Genomic DNA, 27,849 nt, shown 5'->3' on the forward strand with positions numbered 1-27,849 from the left:
ATTACTGTAAGTCTATTTTTAATTGCATATTATTTGTGCTCTATTTTGTAGCCTTAATTGTATTCTGTGGTAAAATGGATAGTCTTAGCAAATTGTAAAAAAAAAAAAAAAAAGAAAAAAAGAACATTATTGCCACACATACACTTGGCTTTAAGGCATCCTCATTCTCACCCAATTAGCAAATGAAGCAACAATCACTTTGCGGCAATTAGAAGCTAAGCCCCGCCTTCCAGTGACCGCCGTGGTCAAGTACCGGTTAGTGGAGTCAATCACACGTATACACGCACACCGCAGACTAGCATTTATCGACTAAGACGACACGCAAAATCCCCATGAACGTCAAGAGTGGGTGTGTCGCCGTCGAACAGGAAACGCAACATTTTGGGACTTTTTGAATGAAATATCTAATAATTACAAATTCGCTCATGATAAAATAGTAGATAGACAGGCACAGAATCCAATAGGCATGGAAACGTGAAGCATCCTTGGGCCCCTTGAAAGACACAGACTCCTATTATAGTTAATAATACAAATAATCATTATATATTATGATTAAATAGAAACATACATTTTACCAAGCATGTGCTAATGCCAGTCATAATACAATTGTACGGTAATTTGGAAATAAAGATTTCGAATCGATTCAATTAAAAGAATATGAAACAATTAAAAAATATAGAAAAATAAAGAAAACATAATACTTTGTGTATGAATTTTAGAGCATATGCTAATGCAAGTAATAATAATAATAATAATAATAATAGGGATATATTCATAACATTTTATAATAATTTACCAAAACATCTTTAACATTTATTTATTGTAGAAATATTTTTTATTAAAAAATAAAAAATATTTGTAAAACAAATGTGACAAATTTCATGACTTTTTTTTTTACATTAAAAAAAGAGGTGTGAACTTATTTTTTTACATGTTATTTGTAACATCTTCAAAGAAATATCCCTCAACATTTCTACTTTTTCTCAGCACTTTTTGATGTGGCCTGTATTTAATCATGCGATTAGAATATGCGGTGAGGCAATAAAAAAAAAAAATACGGGCAACCGGTCGCAAACGGACTTTGGACACCTGACCTTGAGGCTTGAAGGTAGGTGACTATTCCGAGCGTCGGCGTTGCCGTCCAGGTGTGCGCGTATGGCGGGAAGAGGAAGGAGATCATGGCGAGAAGGGCTCGGGAGGGCCATGCAGGGCTTCTTGCATCAAAACAAAAGCCAATGGCCGGGAGCCCTGCAGGACGTTTTTAAAACACTGGCACATGTACACCAGCGCCGTTCAGGTGGGCTGCTAATAACATTCATTTTCTTTTCTAACTCAAACCGCCGCGCCAATTAAAGTTCTGAGCTTTACATCACGTTTTATTCCTTCCAGATTGCTTTTTATAGTCATTATTTTTGCCTTAAAGTACAAACAAAATGCCAGCCGATGGGCTATTGACTGCTCGCATATGGCCACCGTGAAGAAATTGGTGCGAGGAGCTCCGTCGAGAAGGAGGCGGCGATGGTCGCGAGGTGGGGTAGACAGCGCGCATATGGTGCAGACATGTGGATTTGTCTTTAATTTAGGAATTCACATATGCCGCCGCTCCCGCCATCCGCGCCTGTGTTGCAATCTCGCGCGAATCCACACTGAAAAGCTACCAAATGGAAGCGCTCGGAGTCGTAGACCATCTTGATCGCACATTTACGCTTCACGTGGAACTTTGGAGGACCCGTCTGTGTTCTGTAGGTAAATATCACGAACCTTTTAGTAAATATTGATCGCAATCGCTTCAGTTCCTACTATTAAAAACAAAAACAGGGAAAACTACCAGACGAGTTTGCTGCCTAAATGGCAAGTCAGAGAAAACCCAAACGCAAAACGGAAACGGGAAGAGAGCAACATTGCGAGCTAAAAAGTCATTTGACGTACTCGCACTGCTCAAACTAAACTGCCGCCTAAGCGGGTCGTCAAAGAAACTCAAAGCAGGACAAGAGCAACGTTTGGAGCCAGGAAATGATGCAACAACGGTCTACGTCGCTACGATAGAAATAGTTTGCTGCGTGCAAGAACAAGAATACATCAGAAATCAGGAAGAAACAGGAAGTGAGCAACATTTTCTCGTAAGAAAATCAGGTCGTTTATTCGTAAAGATTGCAATAACATTTGTACCCATACAAACAGCCTTGCTAGTTTGCTGACTAAATGGGATGTTGTAGTGTGTGTGCGCGGGTGCGCGCGTGTGTGGCATTCTCGGGAGGTTGCAGTTCGGCTGCGCCGTTCCGACATTCCATCAAGGGCGACGCGGCACAACACATTTCCACTCGGAACAAAGCCGCCCGCAGGCGAGGCCGCTGGGACGCCAACCTGTCCCCGCCGGCCCCTCCCCTCGCCATCTCCAGCCTCCACACGCACGCACGCACGCACGAGGGAGCACGCGATGTGCACCTGTCAGGGGTTAGCTGACACCTCTCCTGCTGGCAAAGCAGCTCCTCATTAGCATGGCTGTGATCTGCGAGTCCCCGGGGGTCCCAACCTCCACACCTCGCCCCCGCCCCCCCGTGCCCACCTCTTCACCTCTGCCGCTCCTCCTCCCTCCTCGGGCTCCCACTCCACTCTGATGGCTCGTTTGTGATGAAAGCGGCTAATCAAGGGGGCCACGGGGGCCGGCCGGACCAACCGGGGACAGCGAGTCGGGGCGATAAGACGCCGCCGCCTTGGTGCCTGGCTGGCCGACTGTCACCCGCGCAATATGTTGGGTATGAAGGGAGGGAGGACGGGGGAGGGGATGGGGGGGGGGGGGGGGGGGGGGGGAGGTGCTACAAGACGGGGCGAGACTACGGAGGGTGGCAGTAGCAGGCAGGGGGTGAGGCGCTCCCACAGTGGTGCTGGCTCCACATTAAATGGAACCAGCTTCAGTCTGCTAACCACATGCATGTGTGTGCGCGTGTGTGCGGCCAATATCAGCGACTAAAATGTCTGACGGCGCTAAAAAGAGGACTTCGAGCCGCCGCGTTGCCTTTCGCACCCGCCACGTGGCACATTGAATTCAGGCCATTTTCTGCCTAGTCGGGTTGTGCGCAGCCACAATGCAAACACGTGGAAAGCCGATGGCGTGAGCTTCCCCGGGCTGTTAGACGGGTCCGTTTAGCGCCTCAATGTTCCTGTCCGTCACTTGTCGAATGAGGATGACGATGGCGCGACATCAATCGCGGTGACAATCAATCAGGTTGAGTTGAGGAATTAGGGGCGAGCAACGGTGGGCCCGACTCGTCGACTGCCTAAATGGGCTCTGGTCGGGCTTAAAACAGAAAGTAAGGCGAGAATGGAAACGTACAACGCAGACAGGTGGAAACCCGTTGGGCTGATGTTCCCCAGATTATCAGACTGGTCTGCAGCGGGTGAATTTTCCTGACTGTTACTTGTTGACATGCTCCAAATTCTCTTCAGGAATGCTAATGCGGCATGACATCGATGCGGTTTTGTTACCAGCAGCCGAGGGCCTGATTAGTTCGCCGCCAAATCTCCAAGTCTACCGGAAGATAATAAAAGCAGATGCAAGTCAATATTGCAAAAGCGTGCAGGGCTGAAACACGGACAGATGGAAAGCCATCGCGGGTCCGGTTAGCGTGTCGGCGTCCGTGTACGCCGCTCGTTGACATCGGTTGCCGCCAGTAGAAATGAGGAATTTGCCACGGAATTACGAGCGACCAACGGAGACGGAGTAGTTTGCGCCCTAAACGGATTGGATTTTCAAACGCAAAACGCAGTTTGTTAGAAAAGCCTCAAGCGGCTAAATAGACGGCCCGAGCAGTTTCCTGCCGAAATGGGCTGTCGTTGAAAATCGAAACTGGAATAAAGATTTAAAGCTCATAAATGTGTTTTTAGCGGATATTGCAGAAGCCCACATAAGCGACTGTAAACATCCGTACTAGTTTTTACTGAACGTGTTCGTCGACGCTTTGGCCTGCTGATTTGCAGTTTTTCCTTTTCTTTCTTATAATATTAATTACACAAAATTATGATCATTTCAACCATCAAAATTGTAAAGGTTTGACATTTAAAAAGAGGTTTTATTGTAATTCAGTCCGACGTAAATAAATCTTCAATTTGACAAGCGCATAAAAATGCAAAACATCAAATGCCGTTGCGAGGCACCGGAAATGAGAGCGCCACATGTAGATAGTGAAATACGCCCACGCGGAAAAGGAAATTAAACTGCTGGCTCGCTTTCATTTTTTGCCGAGCCGGCGTGCCGGAGGCGACGCAGCCCGTCGAGGCGGTGACAGCGGGACGCGGCAAAGCGGCCCCGCCGTCGCCGCCGCCGCCGCCGCCACCGCTAAGTGTCGAGTGAAAACCGCCATTCATTGAATTACAAAGTCATGAGAACACAAGGAGTCAAGGCCACTCCAATCACATCTTCCGCCCGTTTGTTAACGTAAACGTTCTTTTTCTTTTCTAATACTGCACATCGAACACACACACACACACACACACACACACACACACAACAAGAGTCGCTGTGCTGCAGTACGACCGAGACAGGATCTTCTAATCCCGGCAGGCGATTTACACTTTAATTTGATGTCAAATCATCAAACTTTGCTGCCGTGCTCTAAATCCTAATTTGGCATCACCCATTTGTCGAGGGTAGACAATTTGAAGTTCGGTGGCAATCAGACACAAAAGTGCCCCTGGAAAACGAGCCTAAAATGGCCACTTCAAGCCTGGGTGAGACAGTGGCTTGCGATTGGCGGAGAAGCAGGAAGTGAGTGAGGCGGGGTCTCCCGCGGCAACACTGAGGACGGCTCGGGCAGCGCCGGCCCAAAAGGAAGAAGAAAAGAAAATTGCTGTCTGTCGAGGAAGCCGGAGGAAAATGCTTTTATCGCTACCGCTATTGTTAATAGCGGAATTACCGGCACTTAAACGCATCAGGTGGCGGTTTCAAGGAAACAATGGCGTCATCGGCGGCTACGGCAGAAAAACACACATTATTAATCATAATAGGGAGGCTAACAAGCAGAATGTTCCCCGTGAAAAGGTCACCGGCGGGCCTTTCAATGGATAAAAAGCAGCTTTGAGGACTTCCAACGTTTTCCAAACAAATGAGCTGGAGCCGAGCCCCTGAGGGACGCCCACTTTGTCCGCGCCGTCAGCGTCCCGTTCGCCGCCGTTCCGTCGCCTTGATTGACTCGGACGTGCCGACGCCGCTCTAGACGGGTGGTTAGATGTTTGGCGGGATCAATGCGCTTCATAACAAACGCGCCCACACCTACCTCTTCTGGGGAAACGGGAGAAACATGCAGCGCAATGTCCCTTGGTAGGAATAACAAAGATAGTTTCCTTTTGTTCTTCAACACATCCCGCAGGCCCGTTCGAGCGTCTTCGCAAACTCCTAATGTTGCCCGGCTGACTCGGACACTCGCGAGCCCCTGGAATGAAGTGTACGGGTCCCTGAATGCAACAAAACGCATCCCTGAACACAGTCCGCCAAGTTTTTGGCTTAAAGCGTATCAGTCGAGATGCCGATTTGCTCGTGCGCTAATTAGCGTGAGCGCGCTAATGCTAAAAACAATGTGTCGGTGATTGCGGCGCGCTCCGCTCCAGCATGTCGTCAAATTGCCGCCGCCCCAAATGTTTGCGTCACTGATTAGCGGACTGTTGTTAAATGTCTCTGCTAATCAATTCATGATTGTTACAAACAATATCCCGTAGCACGTCTGCGTCACTTATGACTTAAGTCTTATTTTGTCCATGAAGAAGTGATGTCACCTGCGATTCAAATCAAAGCGTTCAACATTTCATTTTCGCTGCAGAGCTCCCCCTACGGGCGTTTTTAGGGGTGAGTAACTTATAATACGATACCCAGACTGTACGATATAGCACATTTTTAATATTTCAGGCTTGTGTATCAATACTACAAGGCAACAGGTAACGCTTTTGATACATGATATTGATATTTGATAGTGTTTATCTTCGCAGATAGCGATAAAGCACCCTATCGATATTCTGCAGTGTTGATACAGATAACGTTACATAAAAAATTGGATAATGTTTTGCACCGGATTATGATATATCACATCACTGGTGTATTGATACCGTAACATCGCATAATGATACGTCACCATATTGATATTTGATGCTGTTGTGCCGATACTGCATCGGAACAGATTATGATATGAAACATTCTGATATCGATATCTGATACTGCTGTATCGATACCGTATTATAACGTCAAGATTGCAGCGCAATGCCACTCAATCGATGCAGTGTGACAAAACTGTTTGGGTTATTTTGAATTGGATTTAATGATGTCATCACTGTATGTTTTTCTATAAAATGCAATATTATGTAGTTTTTCTGTCATTAACATAGACACCATAACCATTAGCTAGCTGGAAGCGATGAAGTGCACTTCCATTCATTTGAATGGGAAGAGATGATTTCAGTGTTATGAGCGCTGCGCTCCCCCGTATCCATGTCACCAAAAACGCCACTCGGCGCGATCATCAGGTCGAAGCGCCTGTCACGGTCGCTTCTTTGGCGACATTGACTTTGCCGTGGGCCGCCGGCGTCTTTTATCGTGCGTCTTTGGGCTTTTCACGCCGCGGCTCCCTGAACCTTCTGACGTGCGTCCAATTGTCTCCGTGCCGCCAATGGAGACGTGCTCGTCCCTCGGCGTGGACACACCCGCCGCATAGTTTTCCTCACGAGTGTGTGTGTGTGTGTGTGTGTGTGTGTGTTTGACGGATCTTCGTTTGGCCTCGGGGCCTCCCTGGAGACTTTTCTGTGGCCTCTCTCTCGCTCTCAATTGGTTCTCATTATCTCTCTGTCTTTGCGGCCGTTATCGCGCTGATACATTTCCTGCTGTTGGCACGGCTCCTGCATAGCTGATGGTTAAAAGAAAGCTGCTTTCATGTCGCCGTTGCCTTTAGGACACACACACACACACACACACAGGCATGTACGCATACATATATGAATGAGGGGTGGTGATGGTCGGGGGCCGGCCTTGCCCCCGCCAGACCGCGGGCCCAGACAAGCTCCACTGGCACAGATCGGCCTGATAGCATCTCGACTTTATTTCGTTTTGGAAAAGACAGCAAGGGGAAAAAAAAAAAAAAAAAGTGGGGATGTTTTTTTGTTTTTTTTTCCTCTTCAATGTGAAAAAGTTTGACAAGTTAGGTTAGGCAGGCAGGACGTGGCATGACACGACACATGTTGTGTTGTTCCACCGTTAAGTCATAGAGCTGGCTAATAAAAAACAGATTTACATTTCTAATGAATAAAGAAAGCCAGCAGTCAAATTGTCCTCATAATCCTTTTATTTATTTAAATAACCTCCACCCAAAGTCCTTTTACCCCCCCCTCCCTTACCCCAAAGGAAAATATAGAAAACACGCAAATAGTTTTAGGGCTTTAATATTTCCCAGATATGCCTAATCATTTCTGCCCGCCCTCATAAATTTTAGCAGCGCTTGCAGCCACAACAAAAAAAAAGGAGCTGCTGCTTTTTATTCTCAAATAAGTCAATTTAATATGCACTTCTTTCTTTCCCCTTTTTTTTTTATAGCTTTTTCATTAAATTAGATCTTTTTTCCTCCAAATGGTGCAACTTTATTCCCCATAAAAAAATAAAATCCTTCTAAATATTAAAAATATATTTTTAATATTCGTAAAATGTTGACATTGATATTGCAACTATTTCCCCAAAATATTACCCCCTTAGTAAAAAATATTACTTTTTTTCCTTTTCTTTTATTTATATATATATATTCTGTCCCAATTCAGGATCATTTGAAAAGATAATGTTGGCATCATTGCAAGTAAAAACTTGTATTATGAGGCAAAGGCATGATTTTACAATAACTTAATTTTAATAAGTATATCTAATATACAGTATATATATATATTTCTCCTGTAAAATTCTCCCTTCGTATATTCTTAGAAATATTCATGTTTCTTGTCAAAATGTCATTAACTACAATTAAAATGCAATCAACAATTAACTTAATTAATAACCATGCAAAATGACTGTGGTTTGATATTAAAACATTACAAAAATCCAGGCCTACAGTATGTAGGGTGTGTGTGTGTGTGTGTGTGTGTGTGTGTGTGTGTGAGTGTGTCTGTCTTGGCAGAGGTCCACGGTCTACTGGGTCCATTAAAAGTCTAATTTTAGGAGCATTTGGACTGTGGAGGTTTAACGGTGTCGCTGTAGGTCATCGTTGACTTAAAGACCCTGTAAAGTGAATTTAGAGATTGGTTTCTAAATATATTATACATGTTGGAATGTAATTGCTCTAAACGGACGAAGACTGAGGACTATGTAGTACTCAGTTGTGGAGTAACACTTTTTTTGGTCATTTCAGTTGTCCTGATTTATTTATTTTTTTATATATATATTTTTTGGGGGGGGGGCGGGGGGATGGGGAGACATGGCAAAAACAGCGCCATGTGATGCACTTTGGAGTCCAGCATGAGTCGCTCTTCCGCCACTATAGAAGAACTTGAGCGCCTTCGTTTGCCCTAACAGCCACTCTGCGGGTTGGCATGGCTGCTTTAGAGCGCCTCGTTGTTGCGACGTGGAAGCGACCCGTGACTACCCAGTGGGATATATTCCAGGTTGTAAGTGGATATATTTTTGCTGCTTAAACATACTACATACGAGATGAAGTAGCGTCCCTTTTTCCAGGTCGTAGCAATGGTATTTGATTGACAGTTGAGCGGACACGCCCACAGCGTGCTGATAGAATGGCCTGATTTTAGATACGTAAATCATTCAAAATTGACACGCTTCTCTGCGGCGTGTCAAATTTACAAGACTTTGACTTCGCCCACCTTGCTTTACATTCGGACGTGCTCTGAACCAAATATCAGAACCGGGATTTCCCCCACTCCGATATTTGCGCATTTACCGTCATCTTGCGTTTTTGCATCACTTGGGGGGGTGGGGGGGGTATGATGGTAGTTGGGGGGGGGGGGGGGGGGGGGGGCATAAATGCAGCATGAAAAAAGGATGAAGGCAAAGCCAAGCACACACGCAGGATTATTTGTAAAATTCTCAAAATGTCTTTTTACAAATATTGTTTTCTTCTGAATGTAAAATAAACTAAATAAACTTCATATTAAAAAATAATCACAGATTATAACTATTTTGTGATATTCTATTAAAATGCTCTTTTTCGGCACAGTATTACATCTTTTTTTCTCATAAAAGTATAGTATTTTTCCCTAGATTTGCCCTTCTTAAAAACATAACTTTTTTTTCTCCATTTCTTACAATTTAATTTATGTAAAATATTCCTAAATTGTGACTTTAATCTCCGAGTATTAAAACCTTTTTTTCAAAAGAAATTTGCTTTTTTTTTCCTTGTAAAATCAAAAATGAATTTTCACACATCATGCAGAAAAATCCCAGACATTTTTCTCTCCAAATGTTACATTATTATTCTCGGAATATTACAACTTTAAATTCTATTAAAATTGTTTCCGGAAAGATGAAATATTGTTGTTCTTGGATTTTTAAATACCTTTTTTCCAGATTTTTTTAATTTTTTTTTTGCTTGATTAAAAATAAATTCACACAAGTACATTTTTAGAAAATTCTGACTTTATTCTTGGAATTTCAAAACCTTTTTTCCTGTAAAAATATTACTTTTTTGTAAAAGTTGGGATTTCAGTTTGGTAAAATTGTGACTTTCTCTAAATGACTTTATTCTAATAAAATTACATTAACCTTGTAATAGTACAACTTTATCTTGAAAGAATTCTTCTGAATTTGTGATTTTTTTTTTCTCATAAAAATAAATCATATTCTTTTTCTAAAATTATGTTTTTTGTTATGTTACAATTTGAGTGTGGTAAAAATCACAACTTTTTATGGAAAATTACAGATTACAACTTTGTATCGTATTTGTTTCCCTAAACAAAATAAATAAATTAAAACCTTAAAACTCTTCTATAATATCAGCACTTGATTATCATACAGTGACAGCATTTTGCTTGTATAATTCTCTGAAAATTGTAGCTTGAGTTATGGAAATTGAAAACCTTTTTCGTAAAATAGTTTTTTCATGTAACCGTTCTTCAGTCCAGCCTAAAATGACTTCATCTGCATGAAATGCTCTCCTATTACAACTTTATCTTTGTAAATTCTTTGAGAATTGCGACTATTGTATTTTTTTTTTCTCGTTAAAAATAATCATTTGAAAAAGCGTAATAATCCTACGTTTTTTTTCCGGGTGTAATATTCAGCTAATTTGCTTCACTTAAGTCCAGTTTTTTTTTTTTTTTTGGGAGCAGAGAGCGCACGCACACATCTGGAGCGCGCGGCACATGCTGCAAGTTAGCGGTGGCGCTCACACTCCAAATTAGTGGCCACTTTTATTTCCCCGCTGTTGTAGGAAAATATCAAATCTGCTGCCATATGAGTGCCATAAAGCTGCTTGTGCTGCGTTTGATGCCTTCATGTGGGACTCCTTAACTTGTGTGTGTGTGCGTGTGTGTGTGTGTGCGTGTGTCTTGTCAGCGTATTCCAGCGTGCATTTTTCCACAATGCGTTAATGTACCGTTTATATCGCGGTTCATTGTTCGCGCCCCTGTTGTCTCACAGATTTTTTTAGCGCAATGATTTTTATGGGTATTTACAGTCCAAATTCCGAGTACCGTGTAGTACCGCATTGTGCCACAACGTGTCAGGCAGCCCTGAGCCGTACTGGAAGACATGCAGCGTAATTGAAAGCAGGAAGAAGAGTACAGACGGCTTGTTGTCCCCCACAGAGCGGAGAGAATGCGAGTTTTGTTGTATGTTCCGTTTGTATGGGTTGCTGCTCTGTGTGTGTATTCATGTGGCAGCTGTTTGAACGTTTCTAATCCCCCCTAACATACAGTATGTGCTCATTTCCATTCACCCATCTATGGTGTTTCGCGTTATATGTTAGCATTAAGCTAGTGAAATGACATTGTTGGGTAGAACATTTTGTTTAAATCGACAATGTTTGATTCGTTTTTGTTTCATGTGTTCGTTTGTTAAAGAAGCACTTTTTTTTTGAAGGTTTATAATTACCGTAACATCTATGCTAATTTCTGTTTGCCCATCTGTGGCATTTCACATTGTAGATTGGCGTTAAGCTAGTGCACTTACATTAGACGAAATTTTACAATGCTCAATTCTCTTTTGTTCTATGCGTCGGTTTTACAGTAGACTTTAACTGGGAGTGAATAATAAACAGCTTGAAGTAAGCACACCTTGCCTCTTATTTGGAGAACTGTGCAAGCGACGGAGTCTTTTTCCAGTTTCCTCAAAGTGATGTTATACAACAATCTCCCTTTTCGTTACAGCGAGAGAGTGAGAACAGCCGCTTAAAAAAAAGTGTCTTTTAATAAGTTGAAATGTGTTTAAAGCGCACGGGAGCTCAAATTGCGGTAAAACTATTTAAGATGGCGGAATTTCACCTGTAGCGGGTGGGTGTGGGTTCACGTGCAGCCTCGTAGACCGACATGACCACACACACACACACACGAAGCAGACGTCCCCCGAGGGTGGTCTCGTCTGAGGGTCGGACCGCTGCCGTTTTGGGGCCTCACGCGAGAGCTGACGACTGCGAATTTGGATTACGACTTCATCTTGTAAAATTCTCCTAAAATTACAATTTTCTTAAAAAGTAAAAAAAAAAAGAATCTCGTGAAATTACAACTTTAATTTGGGGAAATGAAATCTTTTGTGTTATCAGTTGAATTCCCCAAAACGTATGACTGACTCAGTGGCCAGCCAGTGTTTACTGAATGTCAAAATTCCCACGCTCCTAAACAGAGACACTGAATTGTACGACTTTTTTTTTTGAACATAACATTTAAAAGATTTTCTCTCATAATATTACAACTTGGAAAATTCCCCTAACATTTGGATTTTATTTTTCAAAACATTCGGTTATTTGCTGAAACCCCTGCTTCTGACGCGATCCCGCTTCTGAGGCGATCCCCCGCTTCTGACGCGATCCCGCTTCTGACGCGATCCCGCTTCTGAGGCGATCCCCCGCTTCTGACGCGATCCCCCGCTTATTCACGTTTCCTTTGCAATTCTTTTTGTTTTTCATGGCCATTCTAAGGGAGTATCAATCAATATTTTGTGGAATAGTGGGGGTCCGCTGTACTTTATTGACGTGATATTACAAAATTGTCCTCGAGGTAATCACTATCTTTCCCAAATGTTCAGTTTTTGATGTATATCCGACTATCTTCTTGTACGGTTGTTATTATTTTACGCGTGGCCCTAATACGTCCTCGTCGCTCCCGATCGCCGGCCCTGTTAAATCAAACCTCGAAAACGATATCCAGGCCGACTTTGACACGATTCCCATGTTGCCGTCCGAGTTTGTGCGTGTGCGGCCTTAGTGGTGTTTACTTCCTGTTTACGCGTGCGCCACGTCGTCCTCAAGGAGGTCAAAACATCCCCGAATCACGCGCACGCCCCATATGTAATGCATGCATTCCGATTGAACATGTTTTTCTTATTTAATCTGCCGCTTGACAGCACGGGACACACACACACACGCACACGCACGCACACACACAAAGTCCTCCACATTTGTAGCTACAAAAAAGGCATTAGAGGGAGGTCGGAATCATAAACAAGTTGGTGTTACTTGTGAAAAAAAAATGCTTAAAATGGGAGCAGCGTACTCTCTGCGCTCCCCACTGAGACACACACACGCGCACGCACACACACACACACACGCACACACTGAGAGAGAAAACCAAAATAGACACACACATGCCTTGCAGCAGACGTAAGATGGATGCGCTGGCATGCTTTCAAAACACTTGATTTCGTAAACACACTCACACACACACACACACACAGACACACAAGTGGCACCATGTTCACCCCGAATCCCAACCCGTGAGCTTGGACATCAAAATGAAGTTTTTTTTTAATTTTTATTTGTTTTTTTCGGGGAGGGGCTGAAGGGTAAAAAAAAAAAAAAAAAATCATTGGGAGTAATTAACGCATTTCATATGCAAATGTGATTAATGCAAAACTACAAAGTCATTATGCAAATGAGCTTTTCCTTGAGCCTCCGTACAAATATTCGCCGCTCAAATCAGGGATCAGTCTCGCCATCTTTTTTTTTTTTTTTTTTAATCTAACACCCCCTTGCTTCCCTCGCTCGCTCTCGCTCATCGAGATAATACATAAGTAGCATGTGAAGTTATTTGGAAGTGTGTGCGTGCGTGGGTGCGTGCGTGCGTGCGTGCGTGCGGCCACCTTGTGATTGCGAGGCCGCTCGGCAGTGGAGCGAGACAAGGAAGCGGGCGCGCAGGGGAAGGTATGAATATGCAAAAAGGCTGATTGCTTTTCGTGATTAAAGCCTATTTAATATGCAAATGAGAGCAAGCCAGGTGATTAAAGGAGCACTGGGTGGTGGGGCACACGCACACACACACACACAAAAAAAACAACAAAGAAAGAAAGAAAGAAAGAAAGAAAGAAAGAAGGAAAGAAGGAAGGAAAGGGGCGAGGGGAATCACAGTCAACATTTGACCTCTTTGGCCGAAAGTCATTTTTTACTTTCGGCTTATTTTAACACGCAATCAAATATCAATTAGGGCCCCTTATCAATGATGTGATATCATATCTCGCAGTGCAGTCATTTTGAACTTTTGATCCAATTTGGACGACATGATATTTATTATGTCTCCTGGTGGAGTGATTTAGCACTTGGGATCAAATAGCAAAAATATTTGAATCAAATATTGATATCATATGTCTTAGCACTGCTGATCAAATATTGATACTGTGATATCACATCTCATTGTACAGTAAATCATATTTTTATCACACAGTGTATCGCTACTTTGAGATCATATTTCATAGTGCATTCATTCAAGCATTTGCGATGAAATGTCAATACCGTGATATTGCATTTTATAGTTTGGTAATTTTGCACTTTTCATAAAATATTCATTCTGTGATATAGCATCTCATCGTACCGTAATTTAGAACTGTTGATTAAATATTGTTACTGTGATATGACCTCTCCTAGTGCAGTCATGTAACGCTTTGGTTTTGATACCTAGTGCAGCACTTTACGACTTTGGATCAAATATCAATCGTATTTTGATCGAGGATTGATACTCTTGCTTTCACATCTCATAGTGCAGTCATCGGATAAACTAGGGGTTGTTACGGAACTGGAGTTGTTTGTTTACATGCAACCATGATGCACGGGCGCCGATTCTGCGATTGTTTTTTTTTGTCGAATTTCTGCAGCCCCGAAAACCTCAGCAACGCTCAGTAGCGACCTCAACCGCGTTCCGCTTCCTCGTCTACCAACAACATGTTAGACTACGCAACCAGGGGGAATCAAACTGTGGACCTCCTTTATGCCAATGTGAAGGGAGTAAAACTTTATTGAGAACAAAAAAAAGATTCCTCTACATTGTCTCTCTTTATGCGTCTGGGATGTATCCACAGCGATGGGTTAATTAGTCATTCCTAACACTAATTGTTATTGATACAACATTGGCGCAGATGGGCCCAACAGTACGGGCAGCGTAATTGGGTCGCCCCAGCCCGCCTCCCCACTACCGCGCCGCCTCCGTTCCAAAACCAGAAAAAACTTGACAGCCCGCCGACGCCAAGTGGACGAAAAGGCGGAAAGAGAGATGTTTGCGGATGTCGCTGTCACCGCCGCGTCTTCATGAAATATTCACCGTGATCTCTTTTACACTACGCGCGTGTGTGTGTGCGCACGCACACGTGTTGTGTGTGTTTGCGCGCGCTTGTCACGACGTGACGGCGCGCCTCAAAGTATTCCGAGGGGGAGCGCCGGCGGCCGTCCTGGTAAGAGGTTCAAAGCCGGGCCAGGCTCTTCTTAGCTCGCTCCTCTGGTAACATCCTGACACGCTTCATTCTTTACAAACACAAACACACGTGTGTGTGTGTGTGTGTGTGTAATATTAGCATAGCATCACCAGCCCGCACCAGACGGGATGTTGTAAAAAGCAGGTGGAAAAAAGACGGCAAGGGCCAAAGGTTAGCACGTTTGCCGCCGACGCTGTCAACCTCAGCAGACGGGCCGAATTTGTCGCGTGAGATGCGAACACTCGACTTCGATGTTTGAACAGCCGCAACTGTGAAGTGGACTTAAAAGTTCATCGGCCCTCCCCTCATCACGCGAATTCATCGGTCCATGTTTATCTGATAAAAAAAACAACAAAAAAAAAAGCCTATCTTCGCTCTCTGCATACCACCACCCACACATTTTTTTTATGACCTCTTTGTTCCCAAAGTTTGCCCTAATTTGAGTCCATCTTTTCAACCTTCTGCCCCAAATGACTGCAACTCTCCAACGAATAAGAAAGCCCAGCTCATTCATCTCATTATGGTTTCAAAAGTTAGTGAGGGATATTGTGCACGATCGCTGCGCCTGTTTTGAGCCCGCTTTGAACCTTTCATTCACCGTTGTGCAGACGCAGTGTAACGTATTACTATAATACACCGCATAACGGAGGTGCAATGATTCATGGAAAACTCTGACAGCTGTTTTGAACACATTTTTGGGTGCGGAATCCAAAGCTAAGTTGTGGAGAAAAAAACTTGACGTGCAAAAAAAAAAAAAACAAAAAAAAAAAACGAATCAGTATGCCAATTTGAGTTGTACTCATCATAAAAATCGAACTCAGCAGAAAACCTTTCAAATTGTTCTCCAGTGTCAAATGAATCGTCAATTTTGGATTATCGATGAATCGTTTGGAGACCTCGTTTAACTTCAAATTGTACAAATCCTTTCATTTGAGCCTCTCAGCAGTAAATATTCTCCGATTTCTGTAGTCCTCCATGAAAGCAAACCGATGATCTTTTTTTGCAGATTTTCTGACATGTTACAGAAAAATAAAAGGCGCTGAATCATAAGCAATTTATGTTTGTGCATTCTCTGCACATTTTCGGCTAATAGAGAAGTTTAAGTGATCTTTGCCGCACTTTTTGATAACTAATTCTTGAGCACTTCAAGCCGCGCGCCACCTTCAACATTCCGATAGAGCCCCCGTCTCAGCCAGCACACCCTCGAAAAAACAAAGTTTCGTGCACCTCCCGAATTTCTTCGGGACCTGAGAGAGAAGATGAAAGCAGTCTTCCTAAAGGTGTTAAACCACGCACCCTCTTCTACACCCCTGATGGAGTTGGCGCACCCCCATTTCCTTCCCAAACACCATTGCACAAAAAAGTTAAATGCAGAGCCGAGACTTTCTCAGGGATCGAAGGCGGTGACAATTCAACAATTAACAATAAACGACTGCCGCGCAGATCCACAATTTCCTTTTTAAGAGGCGCACCCCTTGCGCACCTCGTCCGTACGCCAGCAAACAAGGGGGTCCTCCGCGCAATTTTGAATGCACCACCCTTCTACCTGCCCAACAGTCAGCGCACCGCCATTCGCCACACAGACACTCGAAGAAAAGTTTCATGCAGATTCAGAAGTACTTGGAGATTGCGCACACGCATAAGAGTTGGTGCGCCCCCCCCCCCCCCCCCCCCAACACCACCCCAACCCGCCCACTGAATTGCTGCTCTTTTAATTCAAGACAAAATATTCACTTGCGATTGAATGTTGATCAGCATCTTTATCAAAATGTCGCACCGAATTCGAACAAAATCTTTCCATGATTCATTTCCCGCCCCGACACACAAACGTTCCTGGTAACAAGGTTGTTTTTTTCTTGTTTTTTTTGTTTGTTGTTTTACGTAATCTTGTCCGCAAACAAAAGGCGATGACAAGTGAACCTCCTTGGCGGAGATGATCAGACGTCACTTCAAACTTGCTATGGTACGAGTGTGGAACAAAAGTTGTTGAGAGACAAATATGTTGAAAGTGAACACGTGAAAAAAAAAAATTCAAAAATAAAAATACGCACTGACGGGCCACTTCAGTAGGTACACAATCAAATGCGAGCCAATACACAAATGTTTATAATCATGCTCATTTTTGATTGACACTGTTAGAGAGCTGTTCATTGAACAATGTGTATTGTTGTCATTTGACTTTGCATCACACTGATTTCTGTTTCCAACATTATGAATTCATTTATGAATTAATTGTAGCGCTTCCAAAAATAACAAGACAAATCGGAAAGTTGCTCATTAAACGATTTCAGGGAACGAGCCAGTTCATTTGTTTTTTGGGTTTTTTTCAATGTGACAAGTGACGTCCATTGTGGAGCTGTCACACGCTGTTTGTGAAATAAACATAAAAAAGAGTTTGTCGCACACACGCACGCACGCACACACACACACACACACACGCGCGTGCGCGCGCACGGCTGCGTCGTCTAAAAATGTTCTGGCCATCTTTCACAGGAAGCCGTTTTGTGCAAACCTGAAGAAAAATACACCGGCGCTTTTTGCCACGTGTCACACCAAATGTAAAATAATTGCAAAAAAAAAGAAGAAGAACACTGACGATGGCGTCTGCTTGTATTTTTTTCGTGACCTTCCGTGACCTCTAATACGTCGTGTACGAAGCTTTATGAATTTTTCAGTCATATTTTGGGGATCAGTTTGACTTGAAGTTTCCCGTTGGGGGGGATTCAAATTGAAACCAATGTATTTGCCATTAGATTAAATACAATCACATTTCTATTCAATTTGAAATGAATATATACATAAATATATATAATGTTTGGAAAAATATTCATTTATTAGAATGAAATACAGTATCTTGATGGAAGAGATTCAAGACCCCACGTATTTAACCGAATGAAATCTCTCGTGTGACTCGCATTTGCGGTAAACATTCAAAATGTCTGCCGTGCGTGACTCATTTGATGAGAGCGCATTTTAAGCGTCCTCGTTCTGTAACGAGTGTGACATCACGTCTGTGCTAATTGTTTCCGACGTGGAAACGGTAAATTGTCGAACCTCCCGTAGACGTAATCCCCGCCCTGATGGCCATCGCCGACGTGACTGTGCGGGGGCCCCCCCCCCCCCCCCCCCCAGAAAAAAATCTCCCCCACCGATAGCAGATTATTAATCCCCTCCTCAGCGCGCACAAAGATGAATTTTCATCGATTAAACAGTCCATATTAAATGATGATTCATTGAAAGTGCATTCAGGAAGCGTGGGAGGTGAGGGTGTCCTACTTATCACCTTCTTCCTCACCCTTTACGATTGGTTTCAGCTCGAGACCTCCCGCAGGCCTCTCTGTGTGTGTGTGTGTGTGTGTGTGTGTGTGACAGAATACACACACACACACACACATACACACTCAAGTCTGGCTAATGAAATCATCTTTAGCTACATTAATCCTTCCTGAAGGCCACAGTCAAAATAAGAAGGATTCTTTTAAACACAGCTATCTTTCACACACAGGTGACACACACACACATTTATTTATTTATTTATTTTTAAAAGGAGTATATCGTAGCAGTTTTCTGATGTGCATCAGTCCAAATGGTCCCCGCAAAGCAAAATGTCCTCGTTCCAACGGCGTGATGTCAACGTTTGTGCCACACAAGTGCCAATGTGTGTGGTTGCGCGCGCGCGTGCGTGCACGTGACGGGAGCTCTCCTCGCGCTTTTCTGATTTCAACACGTCGGAATGTCTCTCGAATTCAAAATGACCACAAGGCCTGTGTCGTGTGAGCATCGGAAGACAATTGCAGGTGTGCGCGCACACACACACACACACACACACACATACACGCCACCTAAAAGTGGCAAAAATGTCTTCAAGCAACAGTTATGCCACAGGAACATAGAAAGAAAAGTATCTGTGTATGGGGGGGGAAGGTGCTCATGCATGTTTTCTCTGATGTGCACCGGTCAAAATGTCCCTCAAGTGAAAAATGTCTTCATAATTAGTGGTTATGCAACACTAACGTCATGCATGTGTTTTGCAAAATGTCTCCAGTAACAGAAAAGGCCAAGCGCCGATGTGTGTCCTCATACCTCCTTTCTCCTGTTTGGGGCAGATCCCCTTGGCCGGAGTCAGCCTCCTGTGGACGTCCTCGTCCCTGCCGGGCGTCACCTGCACGCCCACCTCCACGGGCAGCACGGGGGGACCCCTGCCCACCTCCAGGGCGTGGCCCCGGGGGGAGATGGGGATGCTGGCAGCGCCGCCCGCCTCCCCGGGCTTGACGGAGAAGGAGCCCGGCGCCCCCTGCGAGGGGCCGCGGCACAAGCGGCGCTTGTGCTCGATGAAGACCAGGATGTCGCCCAGAGGGAAGTTGGTCTGGCACTGCCCGCACGTCAGCAGGTCGTGCTCCTCGGTGCCCCGGAGGGCGGCGGAGGGGGCCGGCGACGGGGATCTCGCCGCCGCGTCATTGGCGTCGGCTGCGGCGGAAAGAAGACGGCACCGGGGTTATTTTTAAAGATGGGAGACGAGGACACGAACACGGCAAAAACCAAAGGTAGCGAAAGTGCTCACGACCAATATTTGCAGGGGATTGGTACAGAGCCTTGTGGCGAACGGCGAAAATCTGCAAGGAATTACAGTCATAACGTTTTGTAGTTGCCTATAGATGCCACAAGATGGCGGCAAGGCACTAAATGGAACTCCTCACCTCATTTTCTTGCCACAAAATGAAACCAAAAGAGAATGTATCAACACGCCTTTGTCCTTCGCTCAAAAACAGAAAGTGAGTGTTTCCACAAATAATGGAGGCTAGACTCACAAAATAATTCTGCGAGCAGATGAATTTGCAAATGCTGGACCGCAAATATGCGGGGGTTCACTGCGCATATATTAAAAAAAAAGGCTCTCGTGAAAGTATTGATTCTACTCCTGTACTTTAAGTAAAAGTATAAACGTAGAGACTGAAATGTATGACAGTACGAAAGTAGAGGACGCATGAATATTTCCATTTTTACTGATACTTTTTGATAACTTGAATGAACAATGAAACAACGAAAATAACTTGTCTGCACAGAAAACAAATATTGTCCCTCTTTTTTTGAACTTAAGCGCTCGTACCGAGAAGAAGAAGAAAAATGTGAACTCGTTTGCCACAAAACATTCTTGTAGTCGACAAAATCAAACTCTCCTCTCATTTATGGAAAATATTTGCCGTCTCCGAATCTGTCGGCGTTGTCGTCAATGCGCCGTGTCGCTGCTGTTCCTGTGTTTATTTCGCCGTCTTACAAGACCCTGAAATCTGAATCGAGATCTTAATTGCAGTTGACATTTTTATTTATTTATTTATTTTTTTGTCATCTTTGGAGGTTGAAAAAAGCAACAAGCCAATTTCGACCAAGTTTGGAGTACACATCTGTTTCCAGCTATCGGGAGACGAAGTAAAACGTTGTCAGAAGAAGAAATACTACTGCAACTCCTTCTTAAAGTATTTGTTAACTCCCACCTCTGGCCAAAACTGAGCTTTAAAAAAAACAAAAAAAATGAGAAAAGTTTTCTACCAATAAGATTTCATATGACAAATAAACATACGAGCCTCACAATGTCCTAAAACTAGTGTAATCTCAATAACAAGTTATAATATCTTAAAAAATGCTCTGAAACAAAATCTGCCTGGTAAAAAAAGAAAAAAAAACACACACACATTTCGCCTTGATTTGAGAATGATATCTCGTGCTTAAGCATCAAACATCTTAATTGATTTAGAAAAAGTCCGACTGGCTGTCGGGTAGCTGTTATTGTTTTATGTCTCACACACACACACACACACACACGCGCGCACAACAATTGGGGCGATGAGATTACCCGATAAGAGAACCCTGTCGCCACCGCACGACATCGCCGTCCCCTCGCGAGTGCCGAGTTCATAGAATGCAACAAGCCGGCGAACACCTGCTCGCTTGGCTTATCTGCCACACATCGGCGTGGGTGGCGCCCAGAAACACTGCCGAGCATGTACAGTATACGTTATGTCGTGTGTGTGTGTGTGTGTGTGTGTGTGTGTGTGTGTGTGTGTGGCCAGGAAGCTCTTCATCTCACAGTGCATGCTGGGTTTCCGCTGGCGGCCTTCGTTTTTTTTTTTGTTTTGTTTTGCAGAGTTGTGTCACACACACACACACACACACACACAGGCACGCACACACGAGACGAGGCTGTATCCATCCTGTGTGCGAGTGTTTGTGTGCGTGTCAAACAGTGTATTCTCCGCAGACATAAAATCTATACAGGTCCTGTTACCAGAGTAAATCTCATTTTTCACATATCTGACACGGTCATTAATAACCATTACACACACACACACACACACACACACACACACACACCCCTATGGCGTCGACTTAGTCCCCCAGCTTAACGCAAATCCCTAATGGGCGACCTCGAAAAAAGTGTCCTTTTCCCCAAGCCGGAAGCTCCGAGGAGGCTCCGGGTGGGATGGATGGAGGGGGGGTGTCTGGGGCCGGCGTGTACCCAGGGAGAGGTGCTGATACCTGGGAGAGATGCACAGCGGGCCCCCAGCCCCCACCTCCATCTCCATCTCCCTTCTCTCCAAACATGACACCCCTAATAATTGCTAAGGTTATGATAACGACTCTGTGTGTGTGTGTGTGTGTGTGTGTGTGTGTGTGTGTGTGTGTGTGTGTGCTATCAGTGCAGAGATCCTAAAGTCCCTTATCTCCCGCCTCAAACTGTCAGAGCGCCGTTCCTCCTCCAAACTTCCCGTCGCGCACCGCTTTCCCATCCCCCGATTTTTTCCAAATGTTTTGCTCAAATAAATAAATAAATATATCAATAAAAGCACTGGCATCCGCCCCGCCGCCGCCCTGCATTCGCCCACTCCCGACACGGAAGGCTGGCGCGGCGCCAGATCATTTCCATCTCATCATCTTCGGCGGCGGCGAAGGAACACAAACGCATATTTACCTGCGGATCACACAGCTCGTGGCGGCCATGTTGCATGCGTGGGCGTTGGACATATATTGGAGGCAAATCTCCCAGCTAACAACGTGGCGCGTTCCTATTTGCGGCGGAGATGACGAGACGGGTGGCGAGATGGCGTCGGGAGGGAAACCATGCGGAGACTTTCTTTGGTAGAAAGGGGGTTTGCAAAGTAGGGCCCGCCGCCCGCATACGAGCCGAGTCCCGGAATATTTCGGTCGCCTAATAGCATAATTGCCCAATTAGGTTTTTAACATAAGAAATCAAACGTAAAGAAAATTCACCTGACAAGAAGTTTCCAATTGTCGTGATTTCAAATTATCATGACCTGCATAACTGCGCAGAAATTGAAAAAAAGTGATTTTTTTATTGATATCGTGACAGTGAGATAAAAAGGACTTGCTCTAAGGCTAACACTTTTTTATTACAATAATATTTTAAATATTTGTATTAACTATTTGCTGAATTTATTGTGAATGATGAACTCAAGTATATTTGTAAAATGAACCATTTTGAATACACACCAAAAATAATGGTTAAATGATTATAACTGAGTAAATTACAAATAAAACCATTTTAGGATGACAGCGGATATTACTTTATGATTTCAACTTTTCCAGAAAGCACCCGTCCCATCTTATCCATTTTAAAAATCAAATATGGCCCTTAAACACAAAACGTTTGCCCACCGACGATTTATTTGCGTGTAGCCACATACGTGTGCGTGCATGCGTGCGTGCGTGCGTGCGTGTGTGTGTGTGTGAATGCAATAATGCGAGTGTGTGTGTGTAAGTAAATATTTTTGACTTAGCAACTTCCCCAGAGAAGACTCGCGCAAAGCGGTTAAAAAAACAGAATCCCAAACATTACACAGTTCCAAGAAAAAAAAAAAGTCTTACTGTCTTACGCTTTGCCTAAAAAAAAAAAAAATATGTCGTTTCGTTTGTTTTCTCTTTTCTGAACTGTAAAATGTTTGTAATTCTGTATTTTGTATTTTGTCATGTGAAGCACTTTGTGAGTTCTCTCAAGAATGAATGCTCTTTTTTTTGTTGTGCTTCGTGACTGAGCTTTAGGAAAGATCCAGTCAAATTGTCGCGACACGGAATGTAAAGCATTCGACTCAAAACGAAGAAGTGCATCATGAGTAATTCATTGTGGCTCCTTCTGGAGTGCGCTACCTGGCCACCGGGGGGCAGTATCGTACAGTCATGCAGACGCAAACGAAGAAGACTCACAACGACTGCGAGTGACTCTGTAAACTGCGGTAATATGAATCGTTTCTTGCAGAGGATAAAGAATATTCAAGCGTTGTAATATTGTCTGTCTACATGCGTTGCACCGTGTGGTGTGTTCAAATATCTGTCTCAAGGCGCCATCGTACTCAAGTCAAGGACAGATACCTGAAAAGTACACTTAGGTACAGGAGCAAGGAATTTTTACACACGCACACGCATGGCCCAGTGCGGTAAATTAGCGATTAGCGTGACTTGGACATCTCATTCGGACTGGCGCGCGTGCAATAGGCCACCGAGCGTGGAATGTTCGCTAATGGGACACACACGCGAAAATGGAAAGACGCTAAAGTGTGTAGCGGCGTGGAGAGGCTGTCAAAGACGCGAGCGGGCGAGTCGTGAAACTCGAGCCGCTTGGCCCGCTCTCACTAACTCACACACACACACACAGACACACACACACACACACACGCTGGCGAGGGAGTCGGGCAGCCTGAGAGCGCCCCCCATCTGCCACCGGCGTCACTACTGCCCCTCCAGCTTCAAGCTTGCTCGCCACTATTTCCATTCGTGCGTTTGCATGTGATTCTTTTTTTTTTTTTTAACCATGTCCTGTTGAACTGCTTGGTCATGCAGGATTATGCGAATATGTTTGCTTTATGTGTTTTGTTTTTTTTCTTTTAATCCAAAACTTGCAGAAAAGAAGTGTTGTTATAAAGTAAGGAAAGTATGCAACATTTTTCAATTTTCTGCATATCTCCAAATTATGTTAAGCCCATCGAGTTTGTTGTTTTTTCATCCAAACTTTGAAGACAGATATTGTTTTATTTTTAAAAAAATGAATTAAAAAAATCCACAATTTGCAGGTATGAGGTTTTAACTGGACAGCAACAATTTGTTTTTTTTTTTTCTACCAGTTTCTCAATTTGTATTTTCTATTACCGAAGCGGTTTTGCCGCGCAACAGAGGAGTTCAAAATACTCCTTCTGTGGTTATTTGTTGCATATTTTGTAGCAAATGCCGTCATAATTCGGTTTAAGAGGGAACGCGCAGAAAGAAAAGAGACCAGAAAAAAAAAAAAAACAATAGACAGCAGTAAGAGGGAAACAACCGTAGATGACAACAATCAGTTACATGGAAGTTACATTTGCGCTTTCTGCAGCCTGGAAAGGCAAATGTACACAATTAGCTAATAATTGCCTTTTTTATATATATATATATATAATAGGAATGATTTTTCAGCTTCTTAACCTCGTTTAAGCTGTGGCTTTGTTACATTAGCGTAATTTGTGCACTGGCGGAGGTTCTTCAAAGCGAGCCGGAGGGGCTGTTTTGCCAGCTTACATCCGTGGCCTTTAATAAATCCCATAAAAAGCCTAATGATGGCGGCCGTGCTGATATAAACGCTGCCTGGCTGGGAGGGGGCAAAAATTCCTGGCGAGGTCTGTCGGTGGAATTGAAAGGAAAGGACATTTTGCACAATATGTGCATAACGCCCGCTTGGTTTTGTTTGCATTTTCCAAGCTAAAAAAACAAAACAAAAACAAAAGTGAAAGTAAAAGCAGGACCCCAGAGGGGTGGGGGGGATTATTCTGTTGATCAAAAACATGATATGCGACGACAAACAAACAGCATCCATTTAGCTTGTCTTAAGTTTTTGCTTTGGGTTTTTGGTGTGTGTAGGTTATTATTTTGATTTAAAAGTTGATGCGCAGTGAAAAAAATAAATGACTGTCAAATATTTTGTTTAGTTGTTATTGTGCTTATTATTGTGATTTTCAAATTGTATTTGTACTTTGTGTGTTTGTGTCCGTGCGTGCATGTCTTTTCTTGGTTTCATCCAAAACTTGAATTTTGTCACTTTTTTGTGCTTTTTTTTCTTCTTTTTATTCAAAAGTTGAATTTTGACAACTTTTTGGGTTGTCGCTTTTATTGCCTTTTTTTTTGCTTTCTCGTATGTGCTTTTAACTTTGTTACATTTGTTAGCTTTTTTTTTTCTTCCATTTTTGCTTTGTGTGTGCTTTTATATTTTATGGGATTTTTATTTAAAAAAAATAGTCAGTCAGTGGAATTTAGAGAATAGGGAATTTGACATCAAATGTTCATGCTCCCCACTCCTTCTTGTCTTTGTTTGCATTTTCCCAGCTAAAAAAAAAAAAAAAAAAAAAAAAAAACCACACAAGTACGCCCCCAGGGGCGGTGTGGGTGCGCAACGGGGAGGGCGCTTGCGCATGTGGGTGATTCTCGGGAACAAACGACAACATCGCAGACGGCTGCAATCAAAAATTCAAACGACAAGCGGCCTCGCTGTCGCCCCGGCCGAGCCCTCGCCCTCGCCCGTCCCCGTCGCCGCAAAAGACTCGGAGGGCGACCCGGGGTGACGTGGAAAGATAGGCGTCGGCGTTTGACAAACTTTTTACGTGATAAGATAGCGAGTGAGCGCGGCGTACAAAATTCATCAGATGCGCTCGGCTGACGACGCTGAAATATTCAAGCAAAATGAAAGAACAAAGTAAAATGGCCGACGGCCAATCGGGAGCCGATCGACGCCTGCGAGCTCGTCGTCTGCTTACTTACGCTCCGTGATTGTGTGTGTGTGTGTGTGTGTGTGTGTGTGTGTGCGTGTAGCCATATGGTGTAAATAAAAAAGGAAAATGTGTTGTGCAGATCAGATCAGGGAAAGGCGCATCCGCTACACATGACGCCGCCGCTCGTCAAAAGGCTAAAGTTCACGTTGGACGTAAAAAGGGGGCGAAACGGCATTTGCAGCATGTGACTGGTTCGAGATCCACCATACGACGAATCGATTTCAAAACTTGACGTCCAATCAAAAACATTTGCCATCAAATTTTGCAGATTTATAAAATAAACTGTTCATTTCTTTGATTGGTTTGTCGTTCAATCCAAACATTGGTGGCCAATAAAAAAGCAATTATCACCAAACTTTGCCCATTTTTCTCAAATTAGATGATTAGCTTATTTATTCCATAATTTTTCTGTTTTCTCAAAAATTTTACGACCAGCGAGGGGGGAAAAAAGATTTGGCAGATTTTTATGTTTTTTTCTATCTTTGTATCCAAAACTTAATGTACAATAAAACATATTGCAAATTTTGCTGATTTTTAAAGAATAATAATTTGGGTTTTTTTTTCTAGGGGGGGGGGGTCATTTTTTATTCTTTTAATCCAAAACTTGATATCCAATGAAAAACATGTATCTCCAAATATTTTTTTTTCATTTTTGCATGTTTATCATTTTTGCTGATTTTTCTCTTCTTTTTTCAATCCAAAATTTCATGTCCGTTGAAAAATGTATATCTTAAAATTGTATTTTTATATTTTATAATTCTGGATTTTGTTGGGGTTTTCCCCCCTTCTGTTTGTCTTTTTTATCCATATTTCAAACATTTGCAGATTTATTTTCTTTCATTGTTATTTTGATTTGTTTTTTTTTATCCAAAATGTAATCCCTCATGGAAAATATGTATTATCAAATTTTGGTGACTTTTTTCTTTTTTGCTTATTTTTTTTTTTGTTTGTATTTTTCTTCTTCCTGATAATTCCCAACAAAAACATACCTCCAAAATGTTGTTCTATTTTGCTTTTTGTGTGTGTTTATCTTTTTATGGAGAACACACAAATTTAAAACATATACATGCAAATTTTCATTTTTTTTTTTCTTTTCGAAATAAAATGATTGTCATGTAGTTTTTGTTGTTGTTTTACAAATTATTCCAAAATTAGAATTTATGTTGAGCCTGTTTGATTTTCTTGTTTCTTCTTTTTGTCCAAATTTTTGTTGTTGATTTTAAAGAAAACTAAAGGTGCAACATTTGGAGATACATGCTTTTCATTGGACACCAAAAATGTTTTTGTTTTTTTTTTTCTTACACAATTTCGGAATATTTCCCCTTCCCATTTGGCCTGATTTGTTGGTTTGTTTCCTCTTTTTTTTTGTTTTTTTTTGACAACTTGAAGACAAAGTCAAGCGTTGGAACATTTGGAGCAACGTTTTCTTGCCGTTCCTCAATAGCAACACTCGTTGGCCTGACGATCGGTTGGTTTGTTTTGACCAAGCAAAGGCATCACATCATACACGAGGGCGAAAAAAATGACTGTCGTTGGGAATCGAAAAAGAGCTCGCTGACTATCATTCGCCCAAAAGCTGTGACGTTGTTGCACAGTGGTTTTCAGGTGTTGTCGGATGTGAAGATTTTGTTTCCTTTTGTTGTTTGTTAATAACAAATAGTGTTTTCAAGGATTTCTCCATAGGAGTCAGGCCAAAGTACCGTCGAATATAAAATGACTGCTTTGCCGCCATCTTGTGGCTTCTTCTTGCCAAGGAGCTATGTTGAAGTTAGTTGAGGAGCTTCATCTTGTGCTTTGCCGCCACCTTGTGGCATCTGGAGGCAATTTACAAATCTTCTTTTGGTGGATCATGGTACTACAAGTGATTGTTTATCTATCTATGCCAGCAACGTATGGTGACAGGCAGAACCAAATGAAATGTTCGAACCACGAACACCTCACATTTTTTCTTTATTTATCATTTTTGAGGATTTTTTGGTTTTGTTTCCTTGTTTTTTTTTGGGTGGTGTGCCATGAGATTTTGTAATCTAAAATATGTGCCTTAAAGGGAAGTTTACAATTAAAAAAAAAAATAAAGAAAAGAAAACACTTTTTTTGGTCATATTTGTTCAAACAGTCATGATGACTTTATAGTAGTACACGATAAATGTGATCTGTGAAAGAATGTGCCGTATCTGGCCT

The 27,849-nt window shown here is 43.0% G+C and overlaps 1 protein-coding gene across 2 annotated transcripts in view; it reads right to left on the reverse strand.

Moving 5' to 3' along the window:
• bcl11bb (BCL11 transcription factor B b) overlaps positions 1 to 27,849 on the reverse strand; it is a 43,022-nt gene that overhangs the window by 9,187 nt on the left and 5,986 nt on the right. The window contains exons 1-2 of one of the 2 annotated variants that reach the window (XM_061754185.1): positions 20,718 to 20,909; positions 18,950 to 19,333 (exon numbers count right to left, since the gene is read on the reverse strand). In XM_061754185.1, coding sequence (XP_061610169.1) covers positions 18,950 to 19,333; positions 20,718 to 20,751 — 418 coding nt within the window. In that variant the 5' untranslated portion in view covers positions 20,752 to 20,909. Of the gene's footprint in view, positions 1 to 18,949; positions 19,334 to 20,717; positions 20,910 to 27,849 lie in introns of those variants that run through there. The other variant, XM_061754184.1, reaches the window with a different exon arrangement.

Source organism: Phyllopteryx taeniolatus, chromosome 18 (assembly GCF_024500385.1).
Source record: "Phyllopteryx taeniolatus isolate TA_2022b chromosome 18, UOR_Ptae_1.2, whole genome shotgun sequence".
NCBI classification, from domain to species: domain Eukaryota; kingdom Metazoa; phylum Chordata; class Actinopteri; order Syngnathiformes; family Syngnathidae; genus Phyllopteryx; species Phyllopteryx taeniolatus.